The 24063-nt window shown below is 41.8% G+C and overlaps 2 protein-coding genes and 1 long non-coding RNA gene across 4 annotated transcripts; 2 read left to right on the top strand and 1 right to left on the bottom strand.

Moving 5' to 3' along the window:
* Window positions 1-1125: 1125 nt before the first annotated feature.
* On the bottom strand, window positions 1126-3861 carry ubb (ubiquitin B). The gene is made up of 2 exons (XM_063204090.1): window positions 3753-3861; window positions 1126-3071 (listed from the first exon to the last, which is right to left on the bottom strand). The coding sequence occupies exon 2, from the start codon at window positions 3063-3065 to the stop codon at window positions 1236-1238; it is 1830 nt and encodes a 609-aa protein (XP_063060160.1). The 5' UTR covers window positions 3066-3071; window positions 3753-3861; the 3' UTR covers window positions 1126-1235.
* Window positions 3862-3955: 94 nt separating this feature from the next.
* Window positions 3956-21550, top strand: cenpv (centromere protein V). 2 transcript variants are annotated; one of them, XM_063204091.1, is made up of 5 exons: window positions 3956-4152; window positions 20513-20611; window positions 20819-20888; window positions 21010-21124; window positions 21281-21550. In XM_063204091.1, exons 1-5 carry the CDS (start codon window positions 4064-4066, stop codon window positions 21409-21411), a joined length of 504 nt encoding a protein of 167 aa, XP_063060161.1. In that variant the 5' UTR covers window positions 3956-4063; the 3' UTR covers window positions 21412-21550. The 2 variants fall into 2 exon arrangements, with proteins under 2 accessions (XP_063060161.1, XP_063060162.1); XM_063204092.1 differs by lacking the exon at window positions 3956-4152 and adding an exon at window positions 6008-6236.
* Window positions 7010-10399, top strand: LOC134452317 (uncharacterized). Its single transcript, XR_010035429.1, has 3 exons — window positions 7010-7387; window positions 7746-7808; window positions 8853-10399. It is a non-coding gene; the product is annotated as an uncharacterized LOC134452317 (long non-coding RNA).
* Window positions 21551-24063: the final 2513 nt, after the last annotated feature.

Here is a 24063-nt window from a genome sequence, read left to right as displayed (position 1 = left end):
TGCTCTTAAATTCTTCTTTCAACCACTGCCGTTATGAGTGTTGGGCAGTTATGCATTACTTTTTGCTGTAATGAAGTAATGTAAGACATTGCAAAAATCTGTAATATTTACTTACAATGCTAAATAACTTAAGTTACAATTGCATTACAATTACCTGGATTGTAGTGGTATTTAGTGTGGTGGCTCAGAAAAACTATTCCTCAACCTGGTAGTTTTTAGTCTGCATGCTGCCAAAAAAACTCCTGTATAAGAGGTGAAAAAGTCATGACTCATGAGCTTGATATACAATGTAATAAATTGGCAAATCCATATTTAGGCCTACAGTTCTTGTGGCATAAGTACTAAAATAATGTGAAAGCAGTGTAATGCACTACAATAGTACTATATTTAAAATGTAAGGCAAGGGATTATTTTGAAAAGACCGTAACATGTTATCATATGAGTTACTTGCCCAACACTGATTAGAAGCCAGTCAAAAAAACTGTTTCCTGGACTATATTGAAACATGAACCTCAGTCAACATATTAAGTTTATGTCAACACCCTAATTCAAGGTCACCAGGGAGGGTCATTGCAGGAGTTATTGATTGAAGCCATACACTTTATAGGGACAGTTTGGTCAATTTCAACATGCAGTTGTATTGCTCACGCTATCCTTGACTTGTCAGTACCTGGTGATGCCACATTTTTCGGCTCAGCCCTTTCCGAGATATGAGCAATTCTAATGGGGGCAGCGTTTGTTTACATTTTTAAAAAAATGAAACATAGGCCAACTCCAAATATTTTCCCAAAAGGTACTGCTGTTTGCTAGTTGTCTGCTGATGTTTTATAACCTTTTAGATGTTTTTGGGAATAAATAAATGTTTTTTTGAAATGTAAACAAAGAGCTGCCCCCATTACAATGACCAGGATCTCGGAAACGACTGAAGAAGAAAAAAAAAAATCTCAGGTACTGACAGGTCCAGGGTAGTGTGAGCATTACAACTGCATGTTGAAATTGACCAAACTGTCCCTTTAACATCTAATTCTCTTCACTTGTAGCATTGAGCTTAACAACTCATGATTAATGCAATTACCCAATTATATACACAGACACAAAAAAAATTATCTAGCGAGACAGTGGTCGTAACTTGCAATTCTTTTATTGACTCAGGAACCATAGTAAAAAAAAATGGGATGAAAAAGTGAACTCAAGTGTTTTTTAAAAAGTTGGGAATAAGGGGCAGGGATTGACCATTACTGTCCTCCTCTCAGACGCAGCACCAAGTGCAAAGTAGATTCTTTCTGAATGTTATAATCAGAGAGGGTGCGGCCATCTTCAAGCTGTTTGCCTGCGAAGATCAACCTCTGCTGGTCTGGGGGAATGCCTTCTTTGTCCTGAATCTTGGCCTTCACATTCTCGATGGTGTCGCTTGGTTCTACCTCAAGGGTGATGGTTTTGCCCGTCAAGGTCTTCACGAAGATCTGCATGCCTCCCCTCAGACGAAGCACCAGATGGAGGGTGGACTCTTTCTGGATGTTGTAGTCAGACAAGGTGCGGCCATCTTCCAGCTGTTTGCCAGCAAAGATCAGCCTCTGCTGGTCTGGAGGAATGCCTTCTTTGTCCTGGATCTTTGCCTTGACATTTTCAATTGTGTCGCTGGGCTCCACCTCAAGGGTGATGGTCTTGCCTGTGAGCGTCTTCACGAAGATCTGCATGCCTCCTCTCAGACGGAGGACAAGATGGAGAGTAGATTCTTTCTGAATGTTGTAGTCTGAAAGAGTGCGGCCATCTTCCAGCTGTTTACCAGCGAAGATCAACCTCTGCTGGTCTGGGGGAATGCCCTCTTTGTCCTGGATCTTTGCCTTAACGTTCTCGATGGTGTCACTGGGTTCAACCTCAAGGGTGATCGTCTTGCCTGTGAGGGTCTTCACGAAGATCTGCATACCTCCTCTCAGCCTGAGCACCAAGTGCAGAGTGGACTCTTTCTGGATGTTGTAGTCTGACAGGGTGCGACCATCTTCCAGCTGCTTACCAGCGAAGATCAACCTCTGCTGGTCTGGGGGAATGCCTTCTTTGTCCTGGATTTTGGCCTTCACATTCTCGATGGTGTCGCTTGGTTCCACCTCAAGGGTGATGGTTTTGCCCGTCAAGGTCTTCACGAATATCTGCATGCCTCCCCTCAAACGTAGCACCAGGTGGAGGGTGGACTCTTTCTGGATGTTGTAGTCTGAAAGGGTGCGACCGTCTTCCAGCTGCTTACCAGCGAAGATCAACCTCTGCTGGTCTGGGGGAATGCCTTCTTTGTCCTGGATCTTGGCCTTGACATTTTCAATGGTGTCGCTTGGTTCCACTTCTAGAGTGATGGTTTTGCCTGTGAGGGTCTTCACGAAGATCTGCATGCCTCCTCTCAGACGAAGCACCAGATGGAGGGTGGACTCTTTCTGGATGTTGTAGTCAGACAAGGTGCGGCCATCTTCAAGCTGCTTGCCTGCGAAGATCAATCTCTGCTGGTCTGGGGGAATGCCTTCTTTGTCCTGGATCTTGGCCTTGACATTTTCAATGGTGTCGCTTGGTTCCACTTCTAGAGTGATGGTTTTGCCGGTCAGCGTCTTCACAAAGATCTGCATGCCTCCTCTCAGACGAAGGACAAGATGGAGAGTAGATTCTTTCTGGATGTTGTAGTCTGATAGGGTGCGGCCATCTTCCAGCTGCTTGCCAGCGAAGATCAACCTCTGCTGGTCTGGGGGAATGCCCTCTTTGTCCTGGATCTTTGCCTTCACATTCTCAATGGTGTCACTGGGTTCAACCTCAAGGGTGATCGTCTTGCCTGTGAGGGTCTTCACAAAGATCTGCATACCTCCTCTCAGCCTGAGCACCAAGTGCAGAGTGGACTCTTTCTGGATGTTGTAATCAGAGAGGGTGCGGCCATCTTCCAGCTGCTTGCCAGCGAAGATCAACCTCTGCTGGTCTGGGGGAATGCCCTCTTTGTCTTGGATCTTGGCCTTGACATTCTCAATGGTGTCACTGGGCTCCACCTCAAGGGTGATGGTTTTCCCAGTCAACGTCTTCACAAAGATCTGCATCTTAGCCTGTGTGGAAAGTAAAGGGAAATAAAAAGGCTCGTTAATATCTCATGACAAGACAACACAATATTGAAAACAGCATGGATGAGTTTGGTTTGTTATTATTATGTCTGTAAACCACTTCGAAACAAATATTGAGTTTCATGGGTCGTGTAAATAAACTCGCTGTGCTGTTTGACCAAGGATTTAAAACCAAACAATTGAGGAGTACGAGTCACACAAAGTGGCTTTTACTTCAAATTCATGAGAATTGTACGAGCAGGATCACTACGATATATTACTACGAAAATACAGGTTCGAGTTAACGAATGCTTTCAAATGGACCCGTACGAATTGTTTACGCAGTCCGACATTGAACAGTCAAAGACGCCGCCATTTTAGGACATCCGGGTTCTTTGTTCTCGGCTAGCGTCGGCGGTGAATCAACAAATCCACATTTGGTGTTGTAATTTGTGCGTAGGTGAAAAATAACAGATCCGAATATGATTTTTACACGACCTTTTAAAAGAAGTACATCAAGCAAATTAATTCGCTGGATCGGTCTCGAATTTTGTCAAATCAGCTAGATTCTTCTAACGTTAGCCTTACACTCCGACCTCAAAAAATGATCCAGTAGACAGTACATTGAAAATCCTTGTTATTTGACAGAAATACAAGTAATGGCAATTAATTTGCCTTTGTACTTACTCTTTATAAGCAAACGACGGCGGGTATTTTTTTCTTCTCCTCTGGTGATAACAGCTGTGTCTCTGATCTGAAAATAATAACTGCGCAGTCACGGGCTACAGTATTTATGCAAACAAACTCGTGTGACGTATACAGACGTCACGCTCCTTTATCCTTCCGCTGCTAAAAACAGTCCTATATTTTTCATCCTTTGGCATGCATTGAAGTTGATTTGGATGCAAGTTGAACATGTTACGTGCTGAATAAAGTAACATTACCTTATAGTAACCACATAAAGTGGCCATTTGATATGAAACACGAGTTTGTGCGGAATGATACGCACTGATCGGGAAGTAGGCCTACGGGAAGAGCCTAGAAAATGCGAGAAGGAAAAGCAAGCAACGCCTGGTTTAGTGTTTGGGTGAGTTGATGTTTGTCGCAGTTGGTGAGAACCATAACAACATTCTCAAGAAGGAAATAAGAGGGCAGTTTTTGACATTGGGCAATCTCAGAGCTTGATGTTGCAATGTATCATCAGGGGTGGAAAAGTAACTTATTACTTTTACTCAATATTGTACTTGAGTAGCTTTTATGAATACTTTGTACTTTTTAAGTAATTTTTTAAATTAATACTTTTACTTGTACTTGAGTACATTTTGACCCAAGTAGGCTACTTTACTCAATTACACTGGAACCTGGCCTGAGTACTGAGTAAAAAAAAATGACTGAGAGACAAAATGCCATGCACAATAATGCCACAATCCGCCAGAAATGAAAGACTGTGCAGGATGGCACACAGCATTTCCACTATTTTACTATCTTGTATCAATGTATTGGATGATGGCTGGTGCCAAGCAAGAGATAGAGGTTATGGAGGACGATATTCAAGAAAAATAAACATGACATTCTCAAGAGGAAAGCTAATTAAAAGTAACTAAGTACTTTTTACTCAAATTACATTTTAAGTGAAGTACTTTTACTTGAGTAGATTTTTAGATAAGTACTTTTACTTTTACTTGAGTAGGATTTAGGCAAAGTAAAGATACTTTTCCTTGAGTACTACTTTTCTGTACTCTTTCCACCTCTGCGTATCATTACGTTTAGTGAATCAATCGTGGCAGAGTAGCCATATGCTTAATATAGGGAATATTCTCTAGATCTAAACTTCATGACTTCTCTTTCTCACTCTATTTTACGTTCAAAGTATAAAATATAACATTTTGTTTGTTTGTAATGGATGGAACTCGGCACGTGTTCTTTCCCCAGCACGTGTCCATCCATGTAAGCATAGCCTACACCAGTCGTGCCAAGCTGCCACTCGCTGTCTAGCCTACTGTAATGTAGGTCAGGCCAAAATAAACCTGATGCGATAGGCCTACCCACCCCCACTGCAAGTATATATTAAGGAGCATACGGGTCAGAAAAATAGTTGAAAGTAACACAGAGGCAAACAAACAAATAATAGCCTGAAATCTACATGCACCAAACTCCATGATATGGCCCAAACCCTCATGGCCTGAGCTAGTGAATTTCAAAGTGGGGGCCAGGCAGATCTGTTGGGCAAACTCACAGACTTGACTATGGTTGTGAAAGGGGTGCACAGAAAAAAAATACTGTGGCACTTGGCTGGGGACTTGTCATGGTAAAGTTTGGGAACCCCTGGCCCAGGCTACTCAAAGATAGTCACACACCGACCCCTTGTTAAATGAAACCTTTGGTAGGCCTACAGGTACTTCAAAATGTCCTGTCAGACAACAATTACTTAAAGCCTAATCTCAGATTTGTCAATGGCTTCCCTTGTGTGATTGTTCCCCTAGCATATTTCCTGTTTGTTCTAGGTGTGGTTCGGTTGTCTTTTTTTAGGTCACTGAATTGACCTTTGCCTCAGAACATGACAGCTTTGTGACTGGCTGATGGTGCCACGTCTCTCAGTCTCAGGGTGTGCCTGGAACTCGGGAACTTGGCAACCCTGTTTACACAGTTGCTCCTTGTTGACTATGTCCATTACGTTCTAGGGAAGTCTTTCAATAACATGTAGTTGAAATGATTAAGATATCAGTTCGGATACAGGCAACCAACTTGTGCTCCATGTTGTTTAAGTGCTTGTGTTTTGTCTTTTGACTTATTTTGTGAATGCAGACAACAAAGTTTGCACACTTTCTTTTTATACAGAACAGTTTTAGTTATGCCATTGCCAGAAGCACACCGAAAACTTGTCTGGACATGACCCGACGCTGGTGGAAAACAGCTCCACGTGACTTTATCACCTGATCTACTTTTTTTCCGCCGCGTGCCTGGAGGATTCTCCAAGAACGCGCGTGCCTCTGTTGCTTGCGTAGCCTAGTTTGAAGTCCTCCTTTTGACCTCGATGTTTAATACAGACGTCGTTAAAGAAAGTTTGAATTAGGCTACACGTGCTTGTACTTGTCAGCATTACCTAGAACTTTTTATCCCGCTGTCTTTTCCCTGTGGAAGGTTCATGGCGCAATCAGTGCAGAGCCAAAGGTAGGCTGCTGACACGAACCACTAGTATCAATATGCACGGTTTAACCCGTCGAACTGGTGCAACGTGTCCATGACACATTTGCAATGACAACGACAGTTTTTTGTTTCCACCACATTGGTATGTTGTTTTAGTTCACCACGTGAAGGGGAGTCGAGGGATCTCCATGATCCAAGAGCAGTGCAGTAGGCTATTTGTTATTTATAGTCTCGTCGGTTTATATCAGGGTTGTGTAGCCTTTCATGGGAAGGATAGTGTAAACGCGCACCACTGAATCAGCATCTAGGCGTAAATTTACTCGTCACATTTCATATCAGTGTGCGTTCTAAACCTGTAATAAACACTTAGGCCAATCATATTCACACTCCTGGAAAATGGGTCTGTCTAGGCCTAATGAGCAGTTGAACGGCATCAATATCAATATAAGCAAGTAGAATTTCAAAACATTAACAGAACATAATGTTCTCTGTGAGAAAATTATTTCATGATTGATTTGCTCTTCTCAACTTCATCTTCAGTTCAGCCTCTCGCTCACATGCTTTCTTGCTCTCTGTGCCTGCTTCTCTGGGGCTTGCTTTTTTGGGGGCTTGCTCTTTTGGGACGTGCTGTCTCTGCAACTGCCCCCATCTTGTTGGCCATTTTGGCGCATCCTATTTGTGGAGAAATGGCAGTTGTCTGTTTAAACATTTTACTTCTCTCCTCCAGCTCTGATGAAGTCAGTTTCTTGACTCACCTGTTGCCTGAAGACAAAAACAATCGTCTCTCAAATCCTTTTTCCATCCAATATAAAGTCGCTTTAAAATAATGCGCATTAAAAAGTTGATGCGACACAAGTGATGGAAAAGCGGTTAAGTCGCTTCAACGCCAGCTTTGTCGACCTCATTTATATCGCTCTAAAAAGGTGGATTGGCTAGAGATAAGTCGACATAAAATTGATGGAAAAGCGTTAAAGCGACGTAGGAAGTTCGTACATGCGCAGTGCTGTTATTATATGCGCGAGAATTTGAAAGCTAAGTTTGGTCGAGAAAAGGCAGGCGTCAAGGAATGGGGCTGGGGGAAAACGCTGTTTTGATTTTTTCGAAGAAATGGACCAGCTAGCTACTGGGTGCCAGGCCGGTCGTGGTTGCGAGGTCCTCTGCTGTTGACAGCACCGGTGAGTGGATTAATTGTTGTTGATGTAGGCTAGTGTTAACCTGGCTACTTTATCCGAAGGGGAACTTGCTACTGTAAACTTGCTAATAGATAGCCCTCCTCAGGTGTCACATAAAAGACTCCAGGTAGTACAGCTGTTTACATAAATGTCTTCTAGGTCTACTTTGTAATCTTCCCCCCTCGTATATCGCTCGCACAAGTAATGATATGTTTGTATCGAACAGGACACGATACTCAGACAGACATAGCGCAGTAGCTAAGTAAACAGAAAGACGAGGACTGACTTTTGCTAATGAAGCTATGGATCTGATAAACGATTTCTCACTGTTTACATTGTTCGTCTGGCTCTGTACAAATAGTTCCCCCTGATGACCAATCTGGTGTGGAAGACGAGAAAGATGATGAGGAAGAAGAGGGTGCTGGTAAGTCAGGATCATCATGCTTTTGAATGTCATGTTATTCATGCTAATATTGTGTATCACAAAAGTGAGTAGCCTACACATTTCTCTGTTTTTTTTTGTTTTTTTTTAAACAATTCAACATCTGACCAAAGTGAGTACTCCGGCACCCCTATGCGAAAATGCCCAGAAAGAGTCAGGTGCAGGACAATAAAAGTATTAATCCAGTGAAAGAGTAATAGAATAGTCCTGTGAAGTGAATAAAATCTGCAACACTGCTTCTCTTTTGTTAAATTTAGATGTACAAGAATGGTTTGATGTCAAAATCTTCAATAAGACCATTGGGGGACATCATGTTTAAATAGTACATATGCAAAAGGTCTCCTGCTGGAGTAACCTTTTGCCTCGGTCACTGCCTCTAGGTGACTTGTCTGACACCGACACTATGCCCTCCACTTCTTTCATTCTTGGTACTCATAGTAATGGTAGGCCTTCTGCTTGTCAAGGATGCACTTTGCCTGATTAAGACCTGAGGGTCGAAAAGTTACGCTCTCACTAGTCACTTTAACTTACCTGTATTTTAAGCATCCAAATGTTGGCAGCATTCATGTCAAACCATGTCAGTACCAGTACCATGCCTCACTAGAGGCAAAACACACTGTTGTCTTCAAACTACTCACTTGGGTACTGTCACACGTACTTGACACCATCTAAAACAAAATTGTTTATCTTGGGCTTATCAGTCCACAAGAAATGGTCCAAAGCACCGTGACACTGAACCAAATCATGCCTCACTGAAGACCTTTCTATGCATTTTCAAATAGGGGTGTACTCACTTTTCTCTTGTCAGAGGTTGAGGTGTCATTTTGATAAACAGCTTCAAAATATTCTTAACACTGATATCCATTAAATCATTGGAACTGAATATTTTCACGCTTACTTCAGGCTAATATGTTCAAGCTTAGTTGACACCCTTTAACTTGGATTAAAAAAAACTCTAGTGTAATACCATGTCTCGGATAACTTAATTAAATGTGTTTGTATTTTATGTGTTTCCTCATGTAATAGAAGACTACAGTGGACAAGTGACCATGGAGGATTCAGAGCCCCCAGGCCCCACCCCAGCTGCAGCAGGAGGTAGTCGCCTGTTTCGCAGGCCACTGAAGAAAAAGTCTGTACTAGCTGCATAGAGTCAGCAGCTGTCGGACTTACTGAAAAGGCAAGAGGCAGGAGGAGGAAGATGGAGAGATGCTAACTTATCTGAGAACGTCCGTCAAGCGCCAGTTTGGAGCATCAGAATAACCCGCCCATTACCTCTTCAAGCAGCCAAGTGGGCTTACCATTTAATGTTATTTAATATTTAATACTAATTATGAATATTTATTAAATGCATTTTTGTGAAAAATGCCCATGTTTGTTTGTTTTTAATATACATATTCACTTGATGTGAATTCTTTCACAAATGCATGTGACGCATCAGGTGACGCATCAGGGTATCTCTTATTGCCGCTGCCTCAGTGTCCTCCTCAGCTGACTCGGGATCTTCTCCTCTGCTTTATAATGTTAAATTCAACTCTTCAAGTGTTAATTCAACAGTACATTAACACTAAAATGAGTGGGACCATATGCTCTAAGCAGTGTTGACTTGAGACTGCAAATTTTACCATGTGATAGGCATACAACCTCAGACAAAATAAAAAATCACCTGTCATGTAGAATGTTCATTCAGTTGATGTTTTAGTCCTTTTCAGACAGGACAGGTACAGGGGTTGGCCATGGAGGGCGGGGAGGTGTTGCTCTCACGGGTCTAGGCCTACTGTAGTATGATGGCCTGTATGCTGCTCTGTGTCTGTCTGACTAGGCAGTTTTGGGTCGGGTCTGTGATTCATCATTTTTCTTTAAAAATAAATAAATAAAAAACCCTAAAATCACTGAATGAACATCCTCCACGACAGGTGATTCCATACTTTTTTGCCAGGGGCTGTTTGTAAAATTGCAATTGTTTTGTAGTGCCTAAAGCTAACTTAAAAAGTGCTATTGCCACCCGTTTCCCCAACGACACCTCTGCTCTCCCTGCTCGCAGGGTCAGGCCTCATATGTGGCTCTACAAGCACACATAGCCTCTCTCGAAACAGATGTTTGCTAACTCGAAAATTTGTCATAAACTGACGCTCCGTAGGCTATGTTGGCACGTCCATCTCCCACCATAAACAGCACCTGGTGCTGCCAGGTTAGCGATCTGCGAGTACTAGTGAAAAGCACATCTAGGCTATGCGAGTCGCCTTCTCCGGACTGTCATCCTTTTCCTGATCACAATTATTGCGGATAGTATATTGATTATTAATAACACGACACGTAGACTGTCCATCTTGTTTTGTCGGTCAAGGCTATATTCTCACGCGCGATAAAGTCTATTTTTCTTTTGACACAAACATTCTAAAAGAGCGACGCAGTGGATGGAAAACGACCAAGCGCGACAGAAATATGTGGATTAACGAGAGGCATTGTGACGTAGCTTCAATGCGCTTCAAGTACTTTTTTGATGGAAAACGGTTCTGGTGCGACTTTTGTCGCTTTAAATAAAATCGACACAAGGTACAAGTCGCTTCAGAATTGGATGGAAAAAGGATTACAGACAGTATGTCTTGAAGATTCATGTGAAGGAAATACCCACTAGTTGCTATACTACACAATTGTAGATAGTTCATAGTATTATTTGATTAGATCTGAACTGGCAGATGAGTCACATGGAGGGATACCATTTTGGACTCATGTTGCTTGCATCTGTCACTATTGTCTGAGAGCTAGTTCCAACTCCCTTGCCCTTGTGGATCAGCTGTATGTCTGGATCTGTCTTCCTGGTGTTTGGATAAGAGGCCAAGTTGAATCAGGATACGGTTGCAGTTGGTTGCTGTATCTTTAGTCTGTCAGAATGATACAAATGTTACTTTGTTTGGACAGCACAAATTTATTTTTGTGAATACCATGTTAAATTGGAACATACACATAATTTAGGTCTTCTTGCTACGGCAAAGGGTTTAGTTATCAGGTCACCCATTATCTTCAGATATACAAAAGATGAATACTTGTCCTTTGAACTTTCAATCTCAAAGATTTGAACACATGGTTGATGGGCAATGTAAGTGTGGGAGTGGGACAGACCGTAGGTACGAACATAAAACCAGCAATACTGCTACTACTACTACTAATAATAATAATGATGATGATAATAATAATAATAATAATAATTAAAGCCGCGAGCGGCGATGACGGGCCCTCGCACCTACGGTTCAAGGCATATCGCCCCAAATCCCGTCACATCCAGCCCAAAAGAAAAATGGAGTCTCTACGACGTTCGGTTCACGAGATAAAGATATTTAAGACATCCACTTTTACTGCAGTTCATTTGCCTACCATATGGTGGCGCTATACCAGGTTGCCATAGTAGGCATATAGAAAAAGGTTTATACTCATTATATGCATGAACACATGCATTTGCACTGTTTTAAAAACACTGCAAACTAAAATAGAAGCCAACTTCCTGTTTCAATAAGAGGTCCAATTATCTCACTTCCTGTTGGGCGTGGCCATGTCACTGCATGACATTTTTTGTTCGTTTTAGTCAGATGCATATCCATAAAAAATTTGAAGTCCGTAGCTTGAACTTAATGCTGAACCCGCCCCATAGGCCCATGACTTAAGGGGGCGCTACAGAAGCCATGTACTGAGTTAGGGGCGGGGCTTGTTTGGAGAGGTACGTGCTGCCCATTGACAGTAAATAGAATGGACGCCAAATCAACGCTATTTGCCATTCAACGCTTTGAAGCCAGATTTGGGAACATTCCAACTTACATTCCACCTTAGCAACGCCAAACGCAGGTGCTGATTGGACAACAACAAGACTTCTAACGGTCAATCAAACCATGTTCTGATGCTCATTGGTCAATTTAACTTTTAATATCTCTCTAAAATAAAACATCACCACAAAAAATCACCACCCTGGTAAGTTGGAGAGCAAGGGGACCTACTAGTTGAGCGAAAAATGATCCCCCTGGAGTGGCATTTAAGGGAGATACAGGGTTTTATGTCTCTCATAGGAATGAATGGGATTTGGCCATTTTTTGGTCTTTTTGGGTCCAACCTTGGCTCCAACTTGGCTTCAACAATGAAATAGAATTTTGGCCTCCATTCTATTTACTCTCAATGGTGCTGCCCTACCAAACACCTGTGTGAAGTAACTTTGAAAGATATGCATGGCAACCCCCTCAGAAAGGGCACATTTTCTGTGATTTTTTCACCAGAATTCATCAAGCCGCCATCTTGTTTTCTTACAACATATTGAAAATTCCTTCGCAATATATAATCTGCAATGTCTTAAGATCATTTACAAATTGAAACGAAACCGAACAGTTGTACGGTTCAGGACAAGTACATCAAAGTTTGTGGTATGACAATTTTGTCGCATGTCAAAAGTTGCATTTCATGTCCAATTACCTCACTTCCTGTTGGGTGTGGCCATGGCATCCTAAAGACTTTTTGGATTGGCTTAGTGAGATACACACACACACAAATGTTGGAGTCCGTAGCTTCAACTTTATGCCGGTCCCACCCCATAGGCCCATGACTTAAGGGGGCGCTACAGAGCCCATGTGCTGACTAAGGGGTGGGGCTTAATTTGTGAGGTACGTTGTGTCCTACCAAACAACTGTGCAAAGCAACATTGAAATATATGCATGGTAACCCCCTCAAAAAGGGCATAGTGGAGGCACATTTTCTGTCATTTTTTCATCAGAATACATCAAGCCGCCATCTTGTTTTCTTACAACATATTGAAAATTCCTTCGCAATATATCATCTGCAATGTCTTAAGATCATTTACAAAATGAAACGAAACTGAACAGATTTACGGTTCAGGACAAGTACATCAAAGTTCATGGTATGACAATTTTGACGTATGTCAAAAGTTGAATTTCTAGTCCAATTACCTCACTTCCTGTTGGGTGTGGTCTTGGCATCTTAAAGACTTTTTTGATTGGCATAGTGAGATACACACACAAAAAAATTTTGGAGTCCGTAGCTTCAACTTTATGCCGGTCCCACACCATAGGCCCATGATTTAAGGGGGCGCTACAGAGCCCATGTCCTGAGTTAGGGGTGGGGCTTGTTTTGAGAGGTACGTTGTGTCCTACCAAACACCAGTGCAAAGCAACTTTGAAAGATATGCATGGCAACCCCCTCAGAAAGGGCACAGTGGAGGCACATTTTTGGTCATTTTTTCATCAGAATACATCAAGCCGCCATCTTGTTTTCTTACAACATATTGAAAATTCCTTCGCAATATATCTTCTGCGATGTCTTAAGATCATTTACAAATTGAAACGAAACCAAACAGTTGTACGGTTTAGGACAAGTACATCAAAGTTCATGGTATGACAATTTTGTCGTATGCCAGAAGTTGACAAAAGTTCAACTTTAGCTCCAATTACCTCACTTTCTGTTGGGTGTGGCCATGGCACCTTAAAGACTTTTTTGCTTGTCCTAGTGAGTTATACAAGCACAAACAATTTGGTGCCCGTAGCTTCAACTTTATGCCGGTCCCGCCCCATAGGCCCATGACTTAAGGTGGCGCTACTGAGCCCGTCGGTCGATTTGGGGGCTGAGCTTTATTGGAGTCCATCGTGCCACCATATCCAACACCTGTGCCAAGTTTCGTTCAAAGTTACGCATGGCAACCACCTCAAAAATGGCCCGACGTGCGGGAAAAATGTATCACAAAGCAAGAACAATAGGGCCTCGCACCCTCCGGTGCTCGGGCCCTAATAATAATAATAATAGGCTAATAATACCATAATACCGGTAATAATAATAATAATAGGGCCTAATGATAATGGCAATATTAATGATAACCTTAACAGTATGGTTTGCCTTGTATCTATGATAAATTACCCATGTTCGCAACGTAGCCCGGCAACATTTCATAAAAATTGTCTTCTTCTTCTAAACCTAACATTCTAGCTTTCCTCTAGATTTTGATCTTTGTTTCCACTTATTATTTGCTTTGGATAAAACATATTGTAAAATGAAACATCCCATCAAGTACATGACATTCAGTGCACTGTATTTTGTCTTCATAATCTTCAAACCATACTAGGTTTATCGTGATTGTTTTGCCAAATACAAAAATATTGTAGTAGGCTGCTGTTTGATTAACTTACAACGTCCTTTAGTTGACATCACTGTTTGGTACAGTCCCTCTACTAATCTGCCAAACTGATGCAATTTGTCAATGACATTTGCAATGACTTGCAAGAAACAGTTATGGTTTTCACCAGATAAGTTGATTGGCACAGAATTGGCACCCTACCCACTCTTTTCCTGCAAGTGCATGTTCAATTTGTCATGCTTGCATTTTGTCAGTTCCCCTTGATCTTTTTGACCCGTGATTTGATTAACTTACAACGTCCTTTAGTTGACATCACTGTTTGGTACAGTCCCTCTACTAATCTGCCAAACTGATGCAATTTGTCAATGACATTTGCAATGACTTGCAAGAAATAAGTTATATGGTTTTCACCAGATAAGTTGATTGGTTGGTTGCATAGGTTTGTGCAGTGGTGCGAGGAGCACCACCTTACGGTTAACACCAAGAATACAGAGGAAATGGTCTTTGACCCTAGTAATGTAGGGGACCACACCACATTAGTCATTGGTGATACCAATTTTACTCAGGTGTACTTTGATAATAATCTGTCCTGGAATGTTCATGTTAACAATGTGTGTACTAGGATCCAACAGAGACTCAATTTTTTTACGTAGACTCAGGGTGTTTGTACTAGGATAATGTTACTTTTTTACCATGCTGTTGTTGAGAGTGTAATACGCTATGCAATCATTGTGTGGTTTGGAAACCTGACAGTGAAAATGAAGTGTCAAATAGACAGACTGACCCGCTCTGCACTGAAGGTAGTGGGGTTGAGGGACTACCCCACCCTCCAAGCAATATGAAGAGTCTAGTTAGGCTTGCAAATAATTGAGAATCCATCACATGTTCTGCACCCAGAATATGAGCTGCTACCCTCTGGCAGGCGATTCAGAGTACCAGTTAAAAACAAGAAAAGGTTTTGGAGGTTTTCTTTTGTCCCTGTTTCTGTTTACCTACTGAACGCAGGTCGGTAACAACTACCATCCTTGTAATGCCATGTATGTATGTGTGTAGGAGGCTATAGTAGATATGCACAGAGTATCTCTATGATGGCACTTTATATGCATGTATGTATGTATGTGCCTATCAGTCCCTCCAGGATTTCGCGCTGGGATTCTGTGATTTTTGCGGTCAAAATGCCTGATTTTGTGGCGGCATTTTTTCATTTTTTGCAAAGATTTTGCGCCCCTTTCTGGGATTTACAGAATTAAAATTGGCCAAAACAATATCAAAATAGGCCTACATAGGCTACACCCCCACCAATGACATGTCATAATACCCAAAAATACAAAGAAATAGGCCTAACTAAATGGCAAAAATAACAAACAATATCGATCGCAAACTTCATGAGGGTTGACGCACACGCATACAATACTGATTCTGGACTTGAGCATGGCTAAAATGAACTTTGTTGTGTCGGGTTTTGTTGGGGGGAAGGTTTGGAACTTAAGGGGGAAACGTTTGGACGGTTTTGGTCGCCGCCGGTGACGCCATTAGCCTAACCACGAGGTTATTTCATATAGGGCCAAGCGCATTTCATGTTCCACACACATTGCCGTTAAAACAGTCCCTCCATAACATCCACAGCATCTAGCGAGGCGACTGCTAGCATGTTCCACTACCCAACGCACAACAGTTTCCCCGCCAGTCCACTCATTCACTCAGCACAGAATTTTCAGCATCAGTCCACTCGCAGTCCACTGCACACACCAGCCCCGCCTCCCTCCATGGGGGGCAATCGCTATTCCGACATACCGCTATTCCGACATACCGCTATTCCGACAGCCGACATACCGTAAGGTTAGGGTTAGGGTTAGGGTTAGGGTCAGGGTTAGGGTTAGGGTAACTGTATGCACTCTCCCTAAACTTAGTAAAAGCTGAGCAACGTAGCACAAACCAAAGAAATTGCATAACTCGCGCCGGTATTCCGACAATAGACATCAATGTCGGAATAGCGACATGTCGGAATAGCGCCACGTAACCTCCATCCATCTACAGCGAAAGCGCTTCCGCTGGGAGAGCGCATCTTTTCTGTCATATTCAACTGTCAATTTATCACCAAATTTTGCAGCATCAAGCCATCACTCTCCTCCATCCTCCTCCATGGTTGATGTACCATGAGTAAGGTACACGTCCTGCTACACTGCTCCCTTGGGGTGCCTGTTGAGCTGCCCCCTTGCATGGGTGAGACATGCATGCAATTTTGTTGTGTGCACCGTGTGCTGTATGTCACAATGGCAATTGGGGCTGTCACTCCAATGGTTCAGTACTTGACTAACTCTCCTGGCAAAAGTTTTTTTTCTGCCTTCTAGGTGGGTTTGTCAAGTTTAGTACATTGGCAGTAGCAAGCCCATGCATGTGTGCACTGTAAATGCAGCTGTAGTAGCAGTTCAGCAACCCAAGGGGATGTGTGGCAGGCTAAATAGCCATGGTAACAGCTGATTGTGCCCTTACCAAATTGTGGACCTGTGTGACTATATGCCCTAACTAAACTCTGGACTTGCATACCAAGACATGCCCTAGGACTTTATGACTGTTTTGATTAGTATTTTATGTTTGTTCGGTAATATTGTAGCCAGAACCTTAAAAGTCTCACACTCAAAGAGTGAAAATGTGATATTATTGTAAAATGCACATATGTAACACTAATCCCAATCTTTTGTGATCTTATTGCCTACTGGAAACACACAGTGACGCAATGAGTAGCACATGTCAGCCGGAGGCGTAGTACACAGAGAAGTTATGACTTTTTAAAAACTTTTATTCATTAATCTTAACATCTCAAAGACAAGTATTTCACAATTCCTTAGTGTACAAAACATGGCTTATTTGAAAACCCCAACAAAAAACACATTTTGTCTAACACTCAATTGAAAAAAAAAAGACCTGATGAAATGTAAACAGTGCGGGAGTACAGCAAATGATATTAATTCAGTGTTGCTCAATTGAAATTGGGATTCATCTCAGCCTGTCCTGAGGGGTATTCCAAGAATTTGTCTCAGCAGTAAATCAGTTTACGTTAATCTTCTAGAAGAGCTTGGAGTCCTCATTTTCTTAACTTAATGACACCAGTGGTCTATCTACGGTATTAGCAGTTACCACTTTCTGTCAGTTAACTTGGCTAGGTTCATCACTTAACCATGTTCATGGAATACCACCCCAGCTGACTTGCGCTAAGTGTTTTGTTCAATTGAACTTGGTGTTGTGCTCAGCCCCTCCTCCGGCTGACTCGCGAGAGCCTGCCCACTCTACGGGGGCCCACCTGCTGGCGCATCATGTTTCTAGTGGCAATATGGCAGTTGCTAGCGGCGACGTTGTACCGCTTTCCTCCAGCATTGATGAAGTCAGACACTGACTTCTGTCCACCAAAGTTTCTTGTCTCACCGGTTGCCTATAGATTGATATGGATAACCCGCTGTCAGTCCATACATCTCAGAAGAGTCACATGCGTTTCAAGCATATAAAGACAAAAAACTAGCATCATTACATCTATCAGTGATTGTAATGGCATTTCTTGCATCTGGACATCTTAATGTAAAATGTAGCCAGGCAGACGAGATGGTTCACAAATAAGAATGTAAAGAAGACTTACCCTCCATTTTGGACTCATGTTGTTTGCATTTGTTACGACTGTCTGGGTGCTTATTCCAACGCCCTTGCCCTTGTGGACCAGATGCTGGGAGCCATCTTGCAGGGTCACCCTGATGTTTGCACAAGAGGTTCAAGTTATGTCAGGATAAGGTTAGAGTAGTAGAGTAGAGTATTAATCATTTATTGATCCCAGGGGGAAATTATCAATTGGTTTCAGTTGGTAACTGTGTGTAGAGTGTAGCAGAATGACTAAAATGTTTGGAAACACAGATATTTTTTTGTGTAATTAATTGGTAATCATTGGTATTCATATTCACACAGTTACTGAAACAAATTGAGGTCTATTGCTAACCCAATAAGTTTAGTTATCAGGTCTCACGTTTTTCATCATCAGATAAAGATATGTATAAGAGCCAAATTCAACTTCCTTGGTACTTTCAGACTTGGACACAAAGTATATAATATACAGTAATGGGAAAGTTAAATGGGAAACCAATTTTGGTATTCCAAGAGCTTGGAATGGTTAAATTAAAAAAAACTGAGTAAGTTAACCTTCATGAAGTGGTAAATCTGCTAATAGATAGCCCACGGGTGTCATTTAATTAAGAAAATAGCAACCCATGCTCTTGTATTAGAGGATTTACCACTACCTCAAGATTAAATTTAACCTGGATTACTGCCAGGTTATTGGCATACTCCCATGGTTCAGTTGTGAGGCAGGCTAAGTTAACCTTGAGGTAGTGGTAAATCATCCATTAAAAGAGTCCTAACTTTCTTAACTAAATTACACTTTCCATGAGCAGGTTTACCACCTGTAAGTTAACTTGGCCAGTGTTAGCAAATAACCATGTTAATGGAATAGCCCCCTTGTTCAACATGGCTTATTTCCTCATGTAAAGTGTTCTTACCTCACTCCAGAGTGGGACAGGATGCCATATTCTTTCTTCCAGCCATCCAGAGGTCGTTTCATGACCTCAGCATTGACCACTTTAGAGCCCAGGAGACGCTGAAGGTCACCTTTGTTGGTCAGCTCATGAGCGGGCTTGGCACCACCTTATAAATAAAATATATACACAGGGGTGAATTCCGGTCAAATGGGCCACTTTTTTGCACATAAGCGAATGGTTCAAAGTGACCCAATTTACAGTATATATAGCAACGACAAAATCCAACAACATGTACAGTAGTGTGTAACCATAAACTGTCAGTGTATAACATTGGCTGGCGACACTGGTTAATATAATTTCCGTAGCCCCTTAATGCACACCGTTCCACCAGTGGAATGCTGTAGTAATAAACTGAACTAAAAAAAAACTGAACTACCATAGTGCTACACCACCACCATGACAATACACAGGGCCTTTAATGATACATTACGACTTGGTCTTTGTCATACTGGTAACAGCTAATGTATAACAGGGGCCGTGTCTTCCTGGGTTTAAAAAACTTGACATTTTTATCCCTACCCTTGCTTGTCCATCAAGTTCTCCTCTCAACGTGTCATATGCAATTTAAGCTTGATATTTGTTCCTCACTTGAAAGTACAAAACTTTAAAACATTATCTAAATGTAATGAAACATCATCCTTCCCATGTGCATGGCAACCTTAAGCCAACACGTGGTAGCTTGCTTGTAATATCTTCAGTAGTAGCTCTACATTAAAGGCACGCATTGACATCATAGAAAGTAATGCAAAGAATTATTGAGTGCAAGACAGGACATACCTCCTCCACCAGTGCTACATTCAGCAACCATCACCAGAATGGCCAGGAAGGCTATGCAAGCTGCTGTCTTGAAGTAGAGCATGGCTGCTGCTGCTGCCGAGTTGTTTCAGTGGAGCTTGACTGGCTCGAGTGAAGTCTTGCTTTGTTCTGAAGGTGTGAGGACGTGGTAGAAGAGCTAGTGTACTTATACACAATATCTGAGGAAATTCCCAGTTTTCTCTAAGCCCCAACAAGCCAATGGAGGGAACACAGCACAGCTTCAGCTGTAGTGCAGGGTGTTCCGGGATTGCGCAATGCCTAGGACACTCTTTGGAAATTCCTAGCCATCACCCCTGCCGCAACTTTCAGTTTGTACCTCTGACCTCAGCATTTTTAGCGGTCTTCTTGCTTTGTAGTTGAAAATGGTGATGTCCTAAGTAAATCATGGTTAATAATAATAATAGTAATAATAATAACTTGGTTTTATATAGCGCCTTTCAAGGAACCCAAGGTTTTGTGAGTTAATTAATTGTGGTGCATTATACAGTAATAGTTAGTTACCCACACAAGGCTTATTACAACATACTTGTTTAACCACATACAAAAGCGTTGTACTAGCCTATAAGCATGTATACTGTTTTATACACTCACAAACACATTTAAACAGTAAGTCTTAGAGGTTTACAGTGTATAGCCTTAGAGGGGCCTCTGATAGTTTGGATCATTTTGGGGTTAAGATCATCCCTCTTTCCCAGGTGGATAGGGTCTGTGACTCATGCACTTTCATTTACAGTGATTTATGCAAGAGAAAACACATGAGCAGGACAACAGAACATGTAACACTGTCACGAGTGACATACATCATCTGGTTTTCCCAAATTCCTCAGACGTGTTTCAGAGGGTCACTGATTCCAGGAACATGTTCTCACTTGGATGAACAGTTGAAAACAACATCGACTGTGCTATTGGAAACACCTATTGTAATAGACAGGAAAGCTACATTTACCACTTCTTAAATATATGACATTTGTTCAGAATGAAACCGAATAATTTAGATTGAGGCCTACAGGAGCTGTCAAAAGCAGGCGTAAACTTGTACTGTACTTTAAAACATCTACAATTAGGCTGCATTTGAAAGTAGTGACATGTAGCTGCATTGCCTTTGCACCTATTTTGTCAAAGAAATAAAGCAATAACAATAATCCTTTATTCGTCTGAATGCTATCACACAGGGAAGAAGAGGGTCTGGTGAAGCACACAGGAGGATGCCACTGCGGTGCGGTCCGCTTTGAGGTCTGGAGCCCCCCTGACTTACACGTGTTTGAATGCAAGTGAGTCTTTTATTCAAACAATAAACAAGTAACCTCGTAAATTAAGTACAGTAGACAAACCCACTTAATGGCAAAAAACTATTCTTGTCAGGTTGTGATGTTAATAAACAAGAACATTGTGGCAAAATGTGAGATGTTTTTTTACCTCCTTTTCTTAAGCCTGTCCACTACTTTGGTACTATAGAGATGTTCTTCTTGTGTTTTCAGCTGCAGCATTTGCACAAAAAAGCAGAACCTCCATTTTGTAGTCCCTCAAGCTCGTTTTAAACTCCTACAGGTAAGTTAAGTATGTGGAGTCATATTGTATATATGCTAATTTAAAAAAAATAGAGTAAAATGGATATCATGTTATTTACTGGGACTTTCTCTGGTTAAACATCCCTCTTAACTTTTGACAGGGATTGGACAGCCTTACCACATACACCTTCAACACACATCAAGCCAAGCACACGTTCTGTAAGACCTGTGGGGTACAGAGTTTCTACACACCACGTTCCAACCCAGATGGCTTTGGTGAGAAATATAATTTGGACACTTCATAGAAAACAAAAATGTTAATTGATCAAGTTGTTGAATTTGGATGAACAATACTGAAAACATGTTTCTTATGTATACTGTTGGTGATAGCTTTTGAGATTTGTTCATTTGTTCATTTTCTTAACCTTTTAGGAGTTGCACCACATTGTTTGGACTTGGGCACAGTGTGCAGTGTGACTGTAGAAAAGTTTAACGGTCAGGACTGGGAAGGAAGCATGCAGAAGCATCGGACTATTAGGAACATGTCAAAGAGTCCGGAATAACAGTGTACTACCACACAAAAGCAACAAAAACACAGTCTGCACTGAACTGTATTTCTGCCTCTGCTTTTTTCTGTTTTCAGTCTTCAGACAAGTGTATTTGTTTAAAAGAATGTTTAATAGTAAACTGATTTTTTAATCACCTCTGGTCATGCAGTCACGTTCATATTTTCCTGACATTAATGTTATATAATTAATCCTTAGTGGTTACAGTATGAAAATGATCAAATAATCACACCACTTTCTTTTGGGTTTTTGGAACGGTTTCAAACCAGTGGAAAAGGCAATGCAAAAGAAGTGAAAAGAAAAAGCTTTATGTTCTACTCTAGATTTGCATATAAGCAATCCTTTGTTTAGAGAAAATATGGGTTAGTAGTGTCTGTTGTACCATGCCATTTAAAAACTGTGTTGGGACAACTGGACACAAATCCATCCATCCATTTGTGTTGGCACAAATCCATCCATCACTGCAGGATCAAAGAATTGAACACTGCGTGTTTCATTAATTTGTTTTAAAAGTTTTGTTTTTATTTTTGGGATCAGTTACTTACTAATGGCATGAGTTGCCATTCAATTGGCTTAAAATGAATGTCCACGTGAATCCAATGTGGTTTGAGACTTCTCTTGTGTTTGGAAAGTTCAGTTAGTCATCATCGAAAGCTATGGGTTTGATTGCTGACATGAGGTGTGGTGCAACATAGCTACATTTGGCAAGCAAGCAACATTTCAAATTTCCTGACTTTGCAGATATGTTAAGGGATGAGGCAGGCTCTCAAGGCTAAAAGGTGGTTGGTTAAGACATTCTTGGAGAGTAGAATATGTTGCAATGTTGGAATTGGATGACTTCGGCAAAGTGTGGAAAAAACTCTATGGACACATCAGAAGTGTCACTGATAATTTCACTACCATAGTTTTTTCCAAAATAAATGTGTGATCTGATTCTGACTTGTAACACTGTACACCCTATTTGCAAGCAGCCTGTGTGCCCTCTGTTCTCTAAGATGAATTTGAAGACAAATCAGCATTATCACATCAGCTTATTTATTTCGAGCTCTATTAAAAACTGCAAACAAAATTTAACAGGGAAACAAAACTGGTTGCTTGCAGTGTTTTTGATGAACAACTTATCACCATTATAATCACCAGTCATCAGCACTTCTAACCTCTTTGTCAGCACTGGTGTGGTTACTCTGGTGTGTCCTTCCCTGCCACTAGACTGCCGATTGGACACAAATAATGTGAGAAGTAATATTGAACAGTTGAGCATTTTTGTATGTTCTATCATTTCTATAAGCACCCCTTGAAACCGTTACTAAGCCTGATGTCCCTAAATATCTCAAGCACTCAAGCCTGTGCTACAGCTTTTTATGAGTCGCATTAAGCTATTAAGTCAAGTCAAGTCAAGTCAGCTTTTATTGTCACTTTCTTCATATGCACAGACATACAAGGAAAAATGAAATGATGTTTTCTCATTTAACATTTAACATTTAACATTGAACATGTAGACAGAAGATAAGATAAATATAGAATATAGACATTACAATAATAAAAATGATAAACAGAACAGTTGCAATAGTAACAGTATAATAACAATAGTTATACAAGTAGTAAATGAGGTATCAGCATTGTGTGTGCGTGTGTGTGTGTGTGTGTGTGTGTGTGTGTGTGTGTGTGTGTGTGTGTGTGTGTGTTGTGGGGAAGTGCAGGTCCAGTCAAATAGTGGAATACAAAAACTCATGGCTGTGCTGTACCACTGTGCAGTCCAACATGGTCCATTGTAGTCCAGTGGTCATTTAGCAGCATAGTTGGAGATGCAAGTCTCATAGTGCAAGCAGTTCTTGGAAATGGAGATCAGAGAGTGCAGGTAAGGTGCAGTCACGTGGAGCAGTTCCATAGGATGTGTGTGTGTGTGTGTTTTGTGGTGTGCGTATGTGTGTTTTGTTTGTGTGTGTGTGTGTTTTGTTGTGTGAGTGTGTGAGAGAGAGAGCGAGAGAGAGAAAGATAGTCTTAGCTTCCTGTCTGCCTGGTGGCTGGAGCAGACCGTGTAGGGAGGGGGTGGAGGGAGTTCAGCATTCTGATGGCCTGGTGGATGAAGGTATTCGCCAGCCGGTGGTTCTGGATCGTAGGCTCCCATACCTCTTTCCGGAGGGCAGGAGACGGATCAGGTTGTGTGCTGGGTAGGTCTCATCTCTCACAATTGTGAGGGCTTTGCGGGTGAGGCGACTGGTGTAGATGTCTTGCAGGGAGGGGAGAGGTGCCTTGATGATGCTCCCAGCTGTATTCACTATACGTTGCAGGGCTTTCCTGTTGTAGTCAGTGCAGCTCCCGCCCCATACGGTTATACAGCTGGTGATGATGCTTTCAATGGTTCCTCTGTAGAGGGAGGTCATGATGGCTGGTGGGGCACTGGCATGATTCAGCTTCCGCAGGAAGTAGAGGCGTTGTTGGGCTTTCGTGACCAGTGATGCAGTGTTGGTGGTCCAGGAGAGGTCGTCGCTGATGTGCACTCCAAGGAATTTTGTGCTGCTCACCCTCTCCACAGCAGCACCATCGATGGTCAGTGGCAGGAGTTGGCGGGGACCTTTCTGGAAGTTGACAACAATCTCCTTTGTCTTGCTGACATTCTGTATGAGGCTGTTGTCGCTGCACCACTTG

Source organism: Engraulis encrasicolus, chromosome 7, assembly GCF_034702125.1.
Source record: "Engraulis encrasicolus isolate BLACKSEA-1 chromosome 7, IST_EnEncr_1.0, whole genome shotgun sequence".
Taxonomy (NCBI): Eukaryota; Metazoa; Chordata; class Actinopteri; order Clupeiformes; family Engraulidae; genus Engraulis; species Engraulis encrasicolus.
Note: the sequence above shows the minus strand (reverse complement) of the source record. Positions and strands in the feature narration are given on the sequence as shown.